Genomic DNA, 17998 nt, shown 5'->3' on the forward strand with positions numbered 1-17998 from the left:
TCTCTCTCTGTCTCTCTCTGTCTGTCTCTCTCTGTCTGTCTCTCTGTCTGTCTCTCTGTCTGTCTCTCTGTCTGTCTCTCTCTCTGTCTCTCTCTCTCTCTCTTTCTCTCTGTACAGGCTCATGACGTGACTGGTTACTCATCTATCTCATCTATTACTCATCTATCTCCCATTGTAAGACACATGCACGCAAACAGGACAGTGAACCAGCATGATGCCGTTAAACAACGTCTCCGAGCTACATGCACGACTTCCTCAGTCTCTACTTCAGTGTCTTCTAGACAACGCTGCCAATTATCAGTGAAGTAACGGGCAAGAATGCGATGATCAAGCTTTTCTCTGTGTGTATATTCTGTTTGTGGTACCTCTTTCTGACAGCAACAGGGACGGTATCTGTTTTGTGTATATCTGTAAGTCTGTGTTTGTTACCTGCTGCAGAAAGATGGTGGCCCCCAGTGCGGTGTGGTGGAGCTAGGTGCACTGATGCTGTGTGTTAAGGCTCTGTGTGGGGTCTGGGGGCCCACAGGCCTCTCTCCCTGGCTGTCCACAGGCTCTGGTAGGTCCACAGAGCAGGACTTGGTGGTGGGGCTGGAGACAGGGGTCCCCTGGACTGGAGGGGAGTGGCAGGGAGAGGCCAGAGGTGATATGTTGGAAGAGGGGTAACCTGAAGAGAAAACAGGGTTATTAGGAGGGAAGACTGGTTCAATGAAATGTAACAAATCAGATCACGATTTAAACAAAGACAAAATAGAAATTGCACATACTGCCCACACACAAGTGCACATATGCACCGACACCGGCACACACACAAACTGAATGGACAAAGAATGGGTTAAACCGTCTCTTGCATCTCCTACATGGCCCCGTAACATTTGAATCATTCTAAATGACCTGTTCTGTTCTGATGGGACACAAATGTCACTCAAAGTGTCTACACACACTCACACTCACACACACCTGGTCTGGTCATGCGTCTGTTGTATAGGTGGTTGGAGGTGGCTGAAGCAGAGTAGGAGGCAGACATGGAGCGACTCTTCGAGATGGTGAGCATTACAGAGCTGTTCCACGACTCACTGTTCACCATGCTGGAAAACACACGGGATATCAAAACCTCAGTAAGTCACAATACTCTAACACACAGGATATCACAACCACAGACTGTCTGCACTGTAAAAGGAAGCAGCCTGTGGGGCCCCGAAAGGGTCCAATCTGGAACCAAAAAGGGTTCTACCTGGAACCAAAAAGGGTTCTCCGATGGGGACAGCCGAATAACTTTTTTCTATGAGTGTACTGGGTGGTGACCCCAGCAGTATTTTAAGCCTGCTCTGACATACAGGATAAAAATCTCCCTGGGACATTTATTCTAGAATGTTTTGTCTCCAGGAAGCCGCCAAAGAGCCAGACTGAAGTCTGCAGATACCGATCTGACTTCAGGATTAATTGTTCATCTCTGACCTTCAACCAATATCTCAAACAGAGGAACAATTTATATGATAAATAATAGCACCAAGAGGCACGTTATTTTGGCCAGAACAACCACAGACTGGTCCCCAGGGAGAACAGCCAGTTCTGAGCCTGACACAAAGTGGAAATGGAATGAATCCCAAAAGTGGTGTGCATTATCATCTGTATGTCTCAAACAATGTTATCATCTCAGGTTAAGTGGTTTATTCTGCGTATTTCTTACACATATTCTTACACATGCACCAAATCTTTAGGATCTACAAAGTGGAAGGAGGTAGGGGTAAGAGAGTATATGGTGTGAAGTAGAGGACTAGGGTCAGTTTAGGATTGGGCAACAGACTGCTGGATGCTAAAACGCAGTCTCTGTACAGATGTAGGCCAGCTGCCTTGGAGGAGCACTCCACAGGACTGGAGCCACAAACAGACCAGTCTCCTGCAAAGACAGGCATACACATAGAACACCCTACGTTCTCCAGTTCAAACTCCCACATGACCCATCCATCATTCACCACTAAGAAAATATATCAGTGTTGCACGTGCATTACAGGTCTAATATTTCACGACGGGCCATAAAAGGAGGAGGGTTTGCAACTGGGGAGGACCTTATGAGGACCACTGGCCTCAGGGTGACCCCTACGAGAAGCTACTCGAGCAGCAGGAAGCAAGTCTGACGTCTGGATGTAAAGAGAGAGAGGTAAAGGAGTGAGAGAGAGAGAGAGAGGGGAGAGAGAAAGAGGAGAGAGGGATAGAAGAGGGGAATGTGTGAGAGGAGAGAGAGAGAGAGAGAGAGAGTGATGGGGAGAAAAGGGTAGTAGGGGATAGTGTAAGGCTACCTGCATGGTGGACTGTCGTGGAGGGGTTTGATGCTGGCAGAGCGGTCTCTGCGTACAGGTCCTGGTTCTATGGTGGGAAGACCTGTAGCTGAGGTGGTGGTGGTCCATGTAGAGGAGATCCTTCTCAGCAGGCCTGGAGGCAGGCTCCGTCTCAGACGCTACAACACACACAGACGCACAAAAAGTCATGGGTCAGGTTCAGCTCTCTGAACAGCCAATCAAATCAAATGTTATTTGGCACATACACAGCAGTTGTTATTGTGGGTGTAGCAAAATGCATCTAATGGTCAACATTTGATCCTCTACTGTGCACCAACAGCAACCTGGATGGAAGACCAGAGGTCTACCTCTACAGACAAACATTGTGAAAGGAGAGGAACATTTGAGGTGGGCAGATGATGGTTTTCCGGTTGATAAGGGAACGTGACAGATGGCAGTCCTGGAGGAAGGCCCCCAGAATCATGTGGCAAAAACAATGTGGGCAAAAAATCGGTACCAGGTCAAATCTTCCAATGACTGCAAGATTCATTATTATCCGTTCAAATAACATAACACATGCTTGAGAGATTAGTTTGAATGAAAAAGGTTGTGATGATACAAAGCATACTGTATAGTCTGGTACTAACTCCATCTTAATGAAACCCATTTTATCTACGATTTGGATAGATATGTTTTAAAGTAGAGGATAAAAGCACCATTGTTCATTGACTAAAGAGAAAGAGAACAGAACCAGAGAAAAGCCTTGCTGACAGGAACATTAATATTTCACTCTTTCCTGGGCTTGTGTGTGTGTATGCATACGTGTGTGGGTGTGTGTGTGCTTCCTGGCATATGAATCCATCTGAAACACACACACCCTGTGCACACCAGGTCAGTCTTGTCACCCTACTCTTTCTAAAGCCTCTCTCTCAGGACCATGGATTAGTATTTCCATTGGTTATAATATGACTACAGTCATTGCCGTCCTTATGACATTCAATATGACCTGATGGTGAGATAGACTCAGGGTGATTGGCTCACAGACTCAGAGGCTCGGAGCAGGATTTAAAGGGTTACAGAGGTCCAGATGTCTGATGCTATCGAGGTGAGCCATGTCTCTTTCAGTTACTCACAAAGACCGTCTGTGTCACAGCCAAGGGGGAGGGGTCAACTTCCTCATATCACCCCTGGTTTGTGTCTAATGGGCTCTAAACATTGCCTCATTCAATCTATTCTGAAATCTATCTGGGTCTAATAGCATGTCAATACTACTTTGCGATGCATGAAGTACTAGTGAATAAAAACATATTGAACAAAAATATATCAGCGAAATGCAACAGTTAACAATTTTACTGAGTTACAGTTCTTAGAAGGAAATCAGTCAAATGAAATCAATTCGTTAGGCGATAATCTATGAATGTCACATGACTGAGCAGGGGCGCAGCCATGGTTGGGCATGGGAGGGCATAGGCCCACCCACTAGGGAGTCAGGCCCAGCCAATCAGAATTACTTTTTCTCCACAAAAAAGGGCATTATTACAGACAGAACTAATCCTGAGTTTCATCAGCTGTCCGGGTGGCTGGTCTCAGATGATCCCACAGGTGAATCCGGATGTGGAGGGCTTGGGCTGGCATGGTTACACGTGGTCTGTGGTTGTGAGGCCGGTTAGACGTACTGCCAAGTTCTCTAAAATTACGTTGGAGGTGGCTTATGGTAGAGAAATTAACATTACATACTCTGGCAGCAGCTCTGGTGGACATTCCTGCAGTCAGCATGCCAATTACATGCTTCCTCAAAATTTGAGACATCAGTGGCGTTGTGTGGTATGACAAAACTGCACCTTTTATTGTCCCCAGCACAAGGTGCACCTGTGTAATGACCATGCTGTTTAATCAGCTTCTTGACATGCCACACCTGTCAGGTGGATGGATTATCTTGGCAAAGGAGAAATGCTTACTAACAGGGATGTAAACACATTTGGGCACTAAATTTGGGAGAAATAAGCTTTTTGTGCATATGGAACATTTTGGGGATTTTTTATTTTAACTCATAAAACATGGGACCAACACTTTACATGTTGCGTTTATATTTTTGTTCAGTATATTTAATACAATGAATACATTTTCTGGTGAGAGTGCCTTGGTTTAAGAACAAGCTACATTTTCCATTACTATACAATTGTTATATACGCCTGGGATGCTGAACTTGAAGCGACGATGTGTTTGTTTTTCACCACAGTCTAATACAAAACATTGGTTTGGCTGCATTTGTCCAAAGAAAAAGGTTTTGGGGAGCATTCAAGCATAAATAACTTCACTAATCTAAACCCATTATCGTCAGAGGTACACAGTGCAAGCAAAACAGCTTTTCCTCTGGACTGCAATTAGCTAGTCTCTCTCTGTCCTAGGCCCTCAGGCCCTCAGACTGAGTTACCACCGACACACACACACAGACACACACACACACACACACACACACACATACACACACACACACAGTCTTCAGGGGGGAAAACTCCAATACTCCGGAGTAGCACATCTCTTCTCTGGAATTTCAGAAAGTGTTTTGTCTAGCAGACCGAGCTTCACGACGTTGAAACGGCTCTTATACAAGAAACGGAGACAGAACTGCACAACCAGACAGTATTCTGATCCGAGGGAAGGAGGAAGGAAGTAAAGGGGCAGTGAGGACTGGGTAGCAGATGTAAGGGCCTCACCTCCTCACTACGACCTCCTCTAAATTGTGTTTTGATTACCTTTAACCATCAGAGAGAGTAAGAGGGGGGCTGAACTCGTTCCTTATGTTGGACGGACACTGTTTTATTCAGATAGACTCTGTGTTGACACAGGTGTGGAGAACCCCAGATAAAACAGCAGCAGCTCAGGAACCAGAGACTCTCAGTGGTGCACTCAGAAATGCCAGAATATCACCTTTAATTCACAGGCTGAGAGTCTGGAGTGAGTAGAGACCAGAAATGTGGTTAACAGCCTAGCTAGGAGAGTAGAGCGCTACAGTATCAGATACAGTAGATGGTGAGATAGCACAGAGGAAGAGACAGATTGGTAGTGGGGTCTAGACTGCCGATGTAAAGCTAAGCACACGTGTTCGTAGTAGTTATAGGGAGTAGGGCAAGGGTTTGAGGACCGATACAGGAGCTATATGTCTGCAAAGAACTTCCTGTTATGATATATTAACCCCAGAGATGTAATTCAATTAAAGTTTTTTTTAAATATATAGCATTTGACCGAATACACAGCATACACTCGGCATTATGGCTATGTTCATAGTTGACTAGCCACAATCACTAGTGCAATGCTTTGGTGTCCATGAGCCATACCACGAACCCAACGTTTTTCCCTGACTTGAAAACGTCACCCGACACAGGAAAAACCGGGCCCTATAGTTACAGCCTACATAACCCGACAGTAACTACATCAGTAGAATCAATAAAGAGTTCAATGAGGCTGCTTAAAGCTTCTCGGGGTATCCTGCATAGCATCACACACGCTTTATTTAGTCTCAGCTCCGCACTAAGTACCTGCATGCATTTTGAAGTATTGGCCTTGTTAAACATTAAAGGCCTTCTGTGGGAATGTGCGTCACTGTTCATTACATTATAGGGTCTTTCCAGCATGGGGAGGTGAAATGGGGATGTGTGGACGAGGTTGAGAGGAGGTGTGTGTGTGTGTGTGTGTGTGTGTGTGTGTGTGTGTGTGTGTGTGTGTGTGTGTGTGTGAGAGAGAGAGAGAGAGAGAGAGAGAGAGAGAGAGAAGTGCTAATTAACAGAAAAAATTAACATTCAAAGCTCAAAGCGTTCTCATTGAAAAGTTAGTTCATTAAATCGGCAGAATAAAACATTTCAGATTTTTCATGTGCGCTCAAAACCTGTGTGGGTGTATGTGTGTGTTTATGCACACATACTATACATACTTACATGTGTCTATAAAAGTACAGTAGCCTTTACCTTTGGGATGGCCAGTTTCTCTCTCTCTGGCCAGTCTTCAGAGTCGGAGCAGGTGTGTGTGTCGCTGAGTGCCTGCAGAGGGCTGATTCGAGGCCGGTGCAGCGGCTGCAAACTGATCTGGGTACTGAGCAGGTTACTGACAGCCCGCAGGGAACTGCAGGTGTTGGGGGGCAGAGAGGGGTCCGCCAGCAGGTCTGAGATCAATCCATGGGCTTCCCCCATCACCGCTATGTCCACCAACACACTGGTGCCCGACGACTTAAGGAAAAGAAAAGGAAGGAGACAGGGGGTGGAGAGAGAGAAAAGGGAGAGGGAGAGAGAGAGAGAGAGAGAGAGAGAGAGAGAGAGAGAGAGAGAAGGGAAGGAAGGGAAGGGAAGGGAAGGGAAGGGAAGGGAAGGGAAGGGAAGGGAAGGGAAGGGAAGGGAAGGGAAGGGAAGGGAAGGAGAAGGGACAATAAGCAAAGGAGTGTAAGGGGAGAGAAAGATGGTCAGTTAGCGCAGGAAAGCTGACGCGGTGCAAAGGTGACGCTATTACTTTGCTAGGCAGACGTCACGGCACGCTGACACACACCGTTTCTGCCTCTGCCCGGATACGTACCTGTGTGTGTGCGGGGACGGGGGGATTGCAGAGGAGGAGAGACAAAGAGCGCCAACAATGAGGTTAAGAGAGAGGGGGGGGGGATATTAAAGGGAGTAATGGGGGAAGGAGGGGACATTATATCCTCCTTTAACTCATTTCATATCTGTAAGAGTGTCAGAGAAAACACAACCAGAGAGTAAAGAGGAAGGATGAGTCTGAAGCTTAGCATTTCATCCTTCCATTCCTTGGAATCTACATTCATCCCATACATATCCCAGGACAGTGTGTGTGTGCGCTTCTGTGTCACTCCAGCGCCCATTAACAACTGTGTATTGGCAAGGCCGTGAAAGAATAGACAGACCAGTGGTTGCTGTGGCAACAGACTAGCTTCTGTGGGTCACACACACATACTAAACACGCTGTTTGTGACAGGGGCTTCTATGTTTTGGCAGCCAGATGCATGCACTCTGAAATCTGACATTAAAGCAGACAGGAAGCCATGTCGGGGAGACAGTTTCACAGCAGGACACTGCTCTTCAATGGGATGTCTTTGCGTTTGCAACACATGTTATCCATTTTGGAGCCCATTGAGGTGGGCTCTTGCCAGTGTAAAGCTGGAACTAACAAAGACAGCTATGGCTCAAGACAAAACTTGCTCAACACACAGAGAGACATATAAAGAAAATGCATAAAACATTCAGACCAAACGCCAGGCTACCACACTACTGCTATCACTAGTCAAAATAATACTTAGATACCATAGATATCTTATTAAGATGATGGAAGAGCAGCTGACATTGTTTACTCTCTAAGCATGGAAGCAACTAATCTTATCCAAGACAACTCCTAACTCCATACGAATCCACACAGCTGTGTGTGCTGAGGCAATAAAGGTTAAGCTTCCGCTAGATGGTCACATACACACGAGCACGCACACACACACGCAAACACACATCGTTTTTTGAATTGCTTTGGTAAAAGTCTGTGGTACATTTTTACAACTCTTCGTACAAAACTGAAAACAGATCATCAAAAAGGCATTTTTTTCTAAAAGTACAACACAACAAATCATACAGTCAACTTTTAAATGTAGTGTTTCATCTAGAAATACATGTTTCACATTGCAATACATGTTCATACAATGCTCACATTACTTTTATGATTCTATTCTCTTTTGTTAAAATACATTTTACTATTACTTAAGAGGCGTTCACACCAAATTGTTTTTTTCCTAACTTTTTTTTTTAACCTCTTAGTTCGGTAAGTTTGGACTGTTGTGAAAACTATCCACACTCGGGAGCGCACTAAACGCTCTGTGGTTCGCTCCAATTCAATTCCTAAGGTGGTGCGGTTCGCTGCAGGTGAGAACGCAGTCTGGACCAAAGACAGGAAAATAACCCAAGTTGCGCATTGTCATTGGTTGTTTGACTGCGAGCATGAAATACACACATGATCATAACTTGAGCTCTCTGAAACGTTCTGTTAATATCAGGGCAGTTATGAGCGCATCCGATGCAGGTTAAAGGAGCCCGGGTCTATACCGGGGAAATAGGGTACTGAATATAGACTACTCATGTCGCAGTTAGAGTGGTTTGCGCTGTTTCCTCTAATGCATGTTGTTGGAAGACCAAAGCGAAAGTAATAGGAAGATTGGGACGCACAAGTGATGCTTTATGATAATCCTAAATGGATTTAGCTCGAGCATTTTTGTCCAATTAACAAATGACGTGCATAGACAAATGGTTGTTTAGGAATTTCTGTTCATTTGACAATTTTGGCAATGTGAAACCAACCGGACCAAATGACAAAAATACAATGTAATAGATAGTCAAACTCTGATGCGAACTATAGCTCAAAACGATGTGTGAAACGCCCTTAATCCGACTACTCTTAATTGATGATCACTTCAACGTCTGGTAAATGTATAGAATTTTACATGTAAACTGTTATAATTCACTACATATTTTGAGACCTACATAATGAAAATGGTAGTGTTCGGTTCTATTTCTCAGAGTAAAAAACTCCACGGACACTATGAAAGCTTATTAACCCAGTTGAATTCTTCCCACAGGATCAATACAGCTACATTAGACAAAACACATTGTTCACATAAGCACTGATATTTAACCCCTCCTCTGTGCTGAGTCTCCTCCGACACATCTGAACAAACGTTGTATCTTTATTGCTTAAGCAGGAAACTAAGTAATATGGGCCATAGACGTTTATTTCTCCCTTAACGTGACCTGACCTGATCTCGACCCCCCTTCATCACTAATCCTTGGCTCTCTCCCTTTATCAATGCCTGCCACATGTGGTCACTTCCCCTGCACTCAGTACATTCCAAGCTTAATTGCCCCCACCATATACCTTCCTCCTACAGATAACCATGAACCTCTGGTGTAGCCCCTCGGCTATGGCATTTCTCTATTACAACTAATGATTTATAAGGATTTAAAGTTCATCAATCCAAACCTATCAGTATGTAAAGTAGAAACAAGTATGATATATACTTGAATGTACTACTATGATGATGACTACTATGATTTTACTTCACAGCAAGTTTTTTCATTTTTTATCTGAGAGACAAGATCAGAGATGTGCTGTATATATCAAATCACAGTTTATCGGTCCCATACACAGATGAGCAGATTACAGTAGGTGCAGCGGAAATGCTTGTGTTTCTAACACCTACAGTGCAGTAATACAATATCAACACAATACCAATAAGCAAGAAAAAAGTCCAAAACAAGAAAGAAAAACTATCTCCTATACAGTAAACATGTATCCAAAGTCTAGTATGCTTGAATCAAATTGGCCAATACAGTACTGTAATGCAATATATGCCATTTACGTGGCTGACAGTTTGACCCAAAGTGACAACAGTCCACACATTTTGGTATATGACCCCAGTGGGAATTGAACCAACAACTCTGGTGTTGCTAGTGCCATGCTCTTATGAACTGAGCTACGTACAGGACCACTAGCTGCCATCCCCAGGAGTCACTGGAGACTAAACTAATCTAACGCGTCATAATAGTGCACCGTTAGAGTACTGACCATTGCTGTCTGGAACATCTCCGGCTTTGTGACCATGTCTCTGTTGCTGTGTGTGCATGTGTGTGTGTGACTGTTCACGTGTGTGTGATCGCTCTACTCCTACAGAGGTGATAATTGTATAAATAACCTAGGGAGGGATGGGAGAGGATGAGAGCAGCCTGGGTGGCAGTGACTAACTCAATCACACAGGGACAGTAGAGGGAGTCACCATAACAATAACACAATAACATAACAACTCCACAGCTACCTGGCTAGGTCTGGTGAGTGTTCAGTGGAAGAGTGGAAGAGCTGGTGTCAAGACCCCCTTGTATTTGTCACTTGTGAAATCTGAGGGACCAGGCAGCAACATCCCCTGCTAGGACCGAGAGTTGTGAAACCCTGTTCTATTTACCACAAATAAGACAAGAGGGACAGATGGTGTTTTATCTTGTTTTCGGAGATGGAGATGGACCTCATTCCTTGAAGTCCAGACGTTAGACAAAACTTTACAATAAAACCATGTTGAGTTTCCTGAGACCACCCAACAGCAGTCGCCAGGGCGGATCAGTGTTTTGACCTGTTAACCAAAACAGCACATGCTTCCTGTCAAAAGGTCATCCCTGCCGTGTCAGAGTAGACCCATAATGGGCACCTCTTGTCATAGCAGAGTTGGGCCATAATGGACGCCTGGACGCCAGTTGCCTGTCAATGCCTGTCAGCTCTCGCTGCAACAAGATCTCATAGTTTCCCCTCGAAATTCAACGTATTATGGATGAACGTCTGTTTTACAAGCATTAATTCCGCGTGGTTATAGGGTTAAAACAGAAACAACTCAAATGGTAACAGTTTAGACCGGGTGTATTCAAATTCTTACCCTAATGAAGTTCAGAGTCTGCTGGTTTTCGGTTCTACCTGATAATCAATTGAACCCACCCGGTGTCCCAGGTCAAAATCAGTCCCTGATTAGGGGGGAACAAAGACAACAATTCATTTGAGGGGTTTGGGCATTCATTCCGATTGGTTAAGGTTAGGGCTATGGTTTGGGAAAGGCTTAAAACTAAATAATTAAAAACAACGCAATATTAGCATCAATTATTCTCACGGCTTGCTAGAGCATTGTGATCTGTGCGGTGGTGCAGTGTTCTAAGCAGCAAGCTCCAGGTCCGAGCATCATGAGTTCTCGGAAATCGCTTGTGAAAAAAATGTGAGTGTGGAGGAAGGTATATATCGACGTTCTCAGGACCTTTTCAAACGTCCGAAATTGAAGTTTATTTCTAGTGATCAGGCTGCTCTCCAATATTCCTGGCCCCCTATAGCTCCTTTCCTTTTACTTCTCTTTCCTTTCAGTTCCGTTCCTCTCCTCTCCTCTCTACTCTCTGTTTCCGGTCTATACCAGTTCAGCAGACAAAAAGGTTTAGTTCAGTAAAAGGCATATCCACAGCAGTAGGCTAGGCTCTTGGTTGGGTTGGGTTAAATGTGGAAGACACCCTTTTCTTTACGGTACAGAGCATAGCTGGATTTACTGTAAGCAACATCATTAGAATCAGATCCAAGTGCCAAGAATCACTCTCCACAGCCCTGGGAAATAACAGACACACACACACACTCCCCTAACACACTCCCCTAACAGCCATGGCCAATTACACAGTGCTCAGGGAAAGCGTCACAACATTCAATCTGGTATTTCCTGTCCTGAATTACTGCAAAAACATAAACTGTAGTTTCTTTCTGACCATTATTTTCCTCTGGAACTTTTTTCACACCTTTGCAACTGAGAGGAGAGGTTTTTTACCATTCATATTTCATAGTGAAGCCATTTCAACCAGGGAATCTGTGAAAGTAAATAGCCACTATAAACTGTGCTTCATAGGGTGAATCTCAATTGTCTAAAGTGGTATCCTTCCCATATCTACGTTCCTTCCTACAGATGTTGGATTTTAATTTGACCTATATTGTCACAGCAAAATAAATCCTGCAACAGTGTAGTCCATAATGTTGGTGGATAGGCTACGCCAAAAGCAGGCTACATGAAAAGCGAAATACTGTCAATATAACCGTGTCTTAGTGTGGGTTTTCACTGAATTTACGTAAATCACAAAGTGTGTATGTGTAAAATTCTGAGCAACAAAAGAGTGATCAAATGAAGATCCTACATCTAAATGCACTGATGTGAAAGTACTAGATTTGTGAACCTAGTAGATATCCACCATATCCCTCTAGCAGGTTTGTTTTTTTCCGTCATTAATCTTGCTCTGGAGGCAGCTATGCAGAGTGGTCACTAGCTGGCATTGCCACAAAGTCATAAAATCTGATTTTCGAAATTAAGACCAAAGAGCACATTTTAGTTTTCCTACATTTTTACAATATAGCCCATTTTGACTTTGCAACTGACCTATCTAAACAGTTCGGCTTCCAGGACAAGACTCCTGACAATAAACGTCAACCTGCATCACTCTAACCCATTCTGTGCATTTAGGTCAGAGCAAATGAAGGAGAGGAGACAAGGAGAGGAAGCCACTATATACTATTGAGACACAGCACTAGTTAGTTTTATGACTTTGTCGACGTGTGTCTGTGTGTTTCATCACAAGCTTCAGGGTTAGATGTGGCAAAAAAGAAGAGAGCGCACAGTAACTCTATACTGAGTGATTTATTTTGAGCGTGAGTGAGAGGAGAGAGGGTAAGTGGACGGGAGACCAAATCCTTTGTGTGGGAGGCTTCCGCTTGCTCCATCTCTCTCTCCTCTCTCTATCTCTCATGTCTCTGTCGGCCTCCAATAATACTCCCTCTCAGTGTTCGGTAAACAGAGCAGCATCATAAACAACCGACCGCAGCAGAGCACAGGACGGACATTTCCCACATTCTCAGGTCAAACGGCTGTGTGATCAGATGCGATACCAGATAAATAAATCTCTCTCTCTCTCTCGCACACAAACACAGATTCAAAAACCGCACTTCGGAGATGTTTTATAGCAGTTACAGAGAGTTGAAACAGGGATAGACACCGGTGTCCCATTGCTGTACAGAAACTCTTATGTAAGCAGTACAACTGATTCATCCTGATCATCTTGCTTACTTAAACACCTCGTATTAACTCCTCAAACACCGTGACCCTGATGACTGACTCACCAAACAGATCGAACAGCAATGCGGAAAGAGAGAGCTAATAGATACCTCAAAGTGGCCTGACGCTCTGATACCCTAGCTATGGGCCCTGGTCAAATGTAGTGCACTACATAGGGAATAGGGTACCATTTGAGACGTGGCCTATCTCTATTGCTGTGCGAAATCAGCTCAACCTGAACAAAACCCATTAGAGCTCTCTTCACTCAGGTCTTTAACGACATCCTGTGGTTGCGACATTCAACCATTACCTGGCAGTAATGGACTCTGTGTGGCTGGCTCATGTCCCTGGGAGAGAGAAAGCGAGGGACGGAGGGAGGGCGGGTGCGAGCGAGAGAGAGAGAGACTCAGCGAGCATAGCCTTGCTATTGAGAAAGGCCGCCGTAGGCAGACATGGCTCTCAAGAGAAGACAGGCTATGTGCTCACTGCCCACAAAATGAGGTGGAAACTGAGCTGCACTTCGTAACCTCCTGCCCAATGTATGACCATATTAGAGAGACATATTTCCCTCAGATTACACAGATCCACAAAGAATTCGAAAACAAATCCAATTTTGAAAAACTCCCAAATCTACTGGGTGAAATTCCACAGTGTGCCATCAAAGCAGCAAGATTTGTGACCTGTTGCCACGAGAAAAGGGCAACCAGTGAAGAACACGCACCATTGTAAATACAACCCATATCTATGCTTATTTATTTTATCTTGTGTCCTTTACCATTTGTACATTGTTAAAACACTGTATATATATATATATAATATGACATTTGTAATGTCTTTATTGTTTTGAAACTTCTGTATGTGTGATGTCTACTGTTAATTTTATTGTTTATTTCACTTTATATATTATCTACCTCACTTGCTTTGGCAATGTTAACACATGTTTCCCATGCCAATAAAGCCCTTGAATTGAATTGAGAGAGAGAGAGAGAGAGAGAGAGAGAGAGAGAGAGAACGCTACTGTTGATAACAAGATAGAGAGTGTGTGCCTGTGTGCATCGCCTTTACGTGAGTATGTGTGTATTTAGGCCAATCAAGTGATAGTGGGAGCAGTTATAGTGGAGACAGAGATCAGGGAGTAGAGAAGTATTGATCTTGATGGGTTTAAACACAGGTCGCATACAGACCAAGAACACAGAGAGAAGTCACTGAGTGCACGCATAGGCACACACGCACACGCTCACACACACACACACACACACGCACACGCACACGCACACGCACACGCACACACACACACACACACACACACACACGCACACACACACACACACACACACACGAGAGACCCGAAGGGAACAGCTTGTCAATATCTGTCATTGATTGAACAGCTGTAGGGTTGTACAAGAAGCATGTACTGTAAACCCAGGCCCTTATTTCACAGTAACTACATTACCTATGTGATTCTGCATACAGGTTTAAAACTGCATATAGAGGAAGAAAGCTATGCAAACTAGAGGAATCCATTTTCCAGTACACTAGAGAGCAGCGTTTGTTCTTTCCATCGGAATGGGACGTGTTCTCTTCCTCTCTTTCTTTTTTTCTCATCATTTCTCCTCAGAGACACTGAAAGGCACATGAGACCAGTTCAGGCGTAAGCACGGCTGTGTGTAATGTGTGAGTGTGTGTGGTAGTGTGTGTGTGTGTGTGTGTGTACATGCATGTGTCTATGTGCACGTGTGCGTGCCTGTATGTGTGTGTGTACAGATGGTGAGCTGGGTCCACAGGCAGAACTGAGTTAGCCAGGTGGAAAATGAACAGCCCGACAGTTACAGACTGGCTGACATCCAAACTGCAGCACTCCACTATTACTACAGTTAACAATACACTAATACGGTATTACTACAGTACTCTACACTGTTACCACAGTCAACAATACTCTAATATGGTATTACTGCAGTACTCTACACTGTTACTACAGTCAACAATACTCTAATATGGTATTACTGCAGTACTCTACACTGTTACCACAGTCAACAATACTCTAATACGGTATTACTACAGTACTCTACACTATTACCACAGTCAACAATACTCTGATACGGTATTACTACAGTACCCTACACTATTACTACAACTGACAATACTCTAATACGGTATTACCACAGTACTCTACACTATTACTACAGTCAACAATACTCTAATGCGATATTACTAGAGTACTCTACACTATTACTGCAGTCGACAATACTCTAATACGGTATTACCCCGGTACTCTACACTATTACCACAATCAACAATACTCTAATACAGTATTACTACAGTAATCTGGTCTACACTATTACTACAGCCAACAATACTCTAATACAGTTTTACTACAGTACTCTGGTCTACACTATTACTATAGTCAACGATACTCTAATACAGTATTACGGCAGTACTCTAGTCTATACTATAACTACAGTAAATATGACTCTACTACAGTATTACTACAGAATTCTACACTTACTACAGTCAACAATACTCTAATACAGTATTATCACAGTACTCTGCACCAGGTTTCTCCAACCCTGTTCCTGGAGAGCTACCCTCCTGTAAGTTTTCAATCCGACCCCAGTTGTAATTAACCTGATTCAGCTAATTATTGGAATCAGCTGTAGTAGATTGGGGTTGGAGTGAAAACCTACAGGATGGTAGCTCTCCAGGAACAGGGTTGGAGAGCCCTGCTCTACACTATTACTACAGTCAATAACATTCACTGACACAGTACAATACTCACACATTCCGATAGCTACAGAACAATCAGAAGAAAATAGTCAAATAAAAGTGCAATAATAAAACTTTGTAGTAAAGTTATCCTCCGACGAAGGGTGGTTTATCCTACTTTCAGAAGGATGTACCAGAATGGGGCGGCAGGTAGCCTAGTGGTTAGAGCATTGGACTAGTAACCAAAAGGTTGCCAGATTGAATCCCTGAGCTGACAAGGTAAAAATCTGTCATTCTGCCCCTGAACAAGGCAGTTAACCCACTGTTGCTAGGCCGTCATTGAAGATAAGTATTTGTTCTTAACTGACTTGCCTAGTTAAAAAAAAGGATGGCTGCTGTTTTATGGGCTCCAAACCAATTGTGCTATTTTGTGTGTTTTTTCGCATTGTTTGTAACTTATTTTGTACATAATTGTAACGGCTCTCGTTTGTAGAATGAAGAGTGGACCAAGGCGCAACGTGGTAGGCGTACATCGTCTTTTTATTGACGACACCAAAACAAAATAACAAAGACAAAAAAACGAAAAATGCATAATTCTGGCAGGCAACAGTAAGTGAAACAGAAAACTAGATCCCACATAACCCAAAAGGAAAATGCCAACTTCTATATGATCCCCAATCAGAGACAACGATAGACAGCTGCCTCTGATTGGGAGCCACACTCGGCCAAAAACAAAGAAATAGTAAACATAGACTTTCCCACCTGAGTCACACCCTGACCTAACCAAACATAGATAATAATAAGGATCTCTAAGGTCAGGGCATGACAATAATGTTGATGCTACTGAAAAGAGCTTCTGGAAATCAGAACAGCGATTCCTCACCTCTTTAATGAATCTGACGAGAAGGACATAATGCTGTTCCCAGACAAAGCCCAAATCCCTGTTATTCACATGAAGAAAATAAGGAAATACAGGGGGCGGAAATCAAGAGGCCTTGTGAGAATTTGTCGACGAGTGGGTAACCCGCCTTCACCATCCGTTCTATTGGCCAACGTGCAATCACTGGAGAATAAACTGGATGAGCTTCGTTCGAGACTATCCTACCAATGGGAAATTAAAAACGGTAATATCTTATGTTTCACCGAGTCGTGGCTGAACGACGACACAGAGCCGTATAAGTCATAAGCAAACAAGAAAATGCTCATCCAGAAATGGCATTCCTTGTAACCGGGGCCTTTAATGCAGGCAAACTTGAATCCGTTTTACCTCATTTCTACCAGCACGTCACCAGAGGAAAAAAACACCTTTACTCCACACACAGAGACGTGTACAAAGTTCTCCCTCGCCCTCCGTTTGGCAAATCTGAACATAATTCTATCCTCCTGATTCCTGGTTACACACAAAAGCTAAACAGGAAGTCCCAGTGACTCACTCAATATGGAAGTGATCAGATGACGAAGATGCTACGCTACAGGACTGTTTTGCTAGCACAGACTGGAATATGAGTTTGAAGGTAGACTTTGAAATAAATCCACATCCACTCAAATGATGTCATTTAGCCTATCAGAAGCTTCTAAAGCCATGACATAATTTTCTGGAATTTTCCAAGCTGTTTAAAGGCACAGTCAACTTAGTGTTTGTAAACTTCTGACCCACTGGAATTATGATACAGAGAAATAAATGAAATAATCTGTCTGTAATCAATTGTTGGAAAAATGACTTGTGTCATGCACAAAGTAGATGTCCTAACCGACTTGCCAAAACTATAGTTTGTTAACAAGAAATTTGTGGAGTGGTTGAAAAACGAGTTTTAATGACTCCAAACTAAGTATATGTAAACTTCCGAATTCAACTGTATGTGAGAATGCTGTTCATTGACTACTGCTCAGCGTTCAACACCATAGTGCCCACAAAGCTCATCACTAAGCTAAGGACCCTGGAATTAAACACCTCCCTTTGCAACTGGATCCTGGACTTCCCGACGGGCCGCCCCCAGATGGTAAGGGTAGGCAACAACACATCTGCCATGCTGATCCTCAAAATGAGGGCCCCTCGGGGGTGAGTTGCCAAGACTGTGTGGCCAAACACGACACGATCATTAAGTTTGCTGACGACACAACGATCATAGGCCTGATCACCGACAGCGATGAGACAGCCTATAGGGAGGAGGTTAGAGACCTGGCATTGTGGTGCCAGGACAACAACCTCTCCCTCAACGTGAGAAAGACAAAGGAGATGATCGCGGACTACAGGAAAAGGAGGGCTGAACATGCCCCCGTTCAAATCGACAGGGCTGTAGTGGAGCAGGGTGAGAGTTTCAAGTTCCTTGGCGTCCACATCACCAACAATCTATCATGGTCCAAATACAACAAG

General features: G+C 43.8%; 1 protein-coding gene across 2 annotated transcripts in view; it reads right to left on the minus strand.

The window, feature by feature from the left end:
- pde3a (phosphodiesterase 3A, cGMP-inhibited) overlaps positions 1-17998 on the minus strand; it is an 88427-nt gene that overhangs the window by 18179 nt on the left and 52250 nt on the right. For both annotated transcript variants that reach the window (XM_042300197.1, XM_042300196.1), the window contains 4 exons: positions 6242-6499; positions 2298-2455; positions 958-1085; positions 430-664 (listed from right to left, as the gene is read on the minus strand). In XM_042300197.1, the coding sequence (XP_042156131.1) occupies positions 430-664; positions 958-1085; positions 2298-2455; positions 6242-6499 (779 nt within the window). The remainder of the gene's footprint in view (positions 1-429; positions 665-957; positions 1086-2297; positions 2456-6241; positions 6500-17998) is intronic.

Source organism: Oncorhynchus tshawytscha, linkage group LG17, assembly GCF_018296145.1.
Source record: "Oncorhynchus tshawytscha isolate Ot180627B linkage group LG17, Otsh_v2.0, whole genome shotgun sequence".
In the NCBI taxonomy this organism is placed as follows: Eukaryota; Metazoa; Chordata; class Actinopteri; order Salmoniformes; family Salmonidae; genus Oncorhynchus; species Oncorhynchus tshawytscha.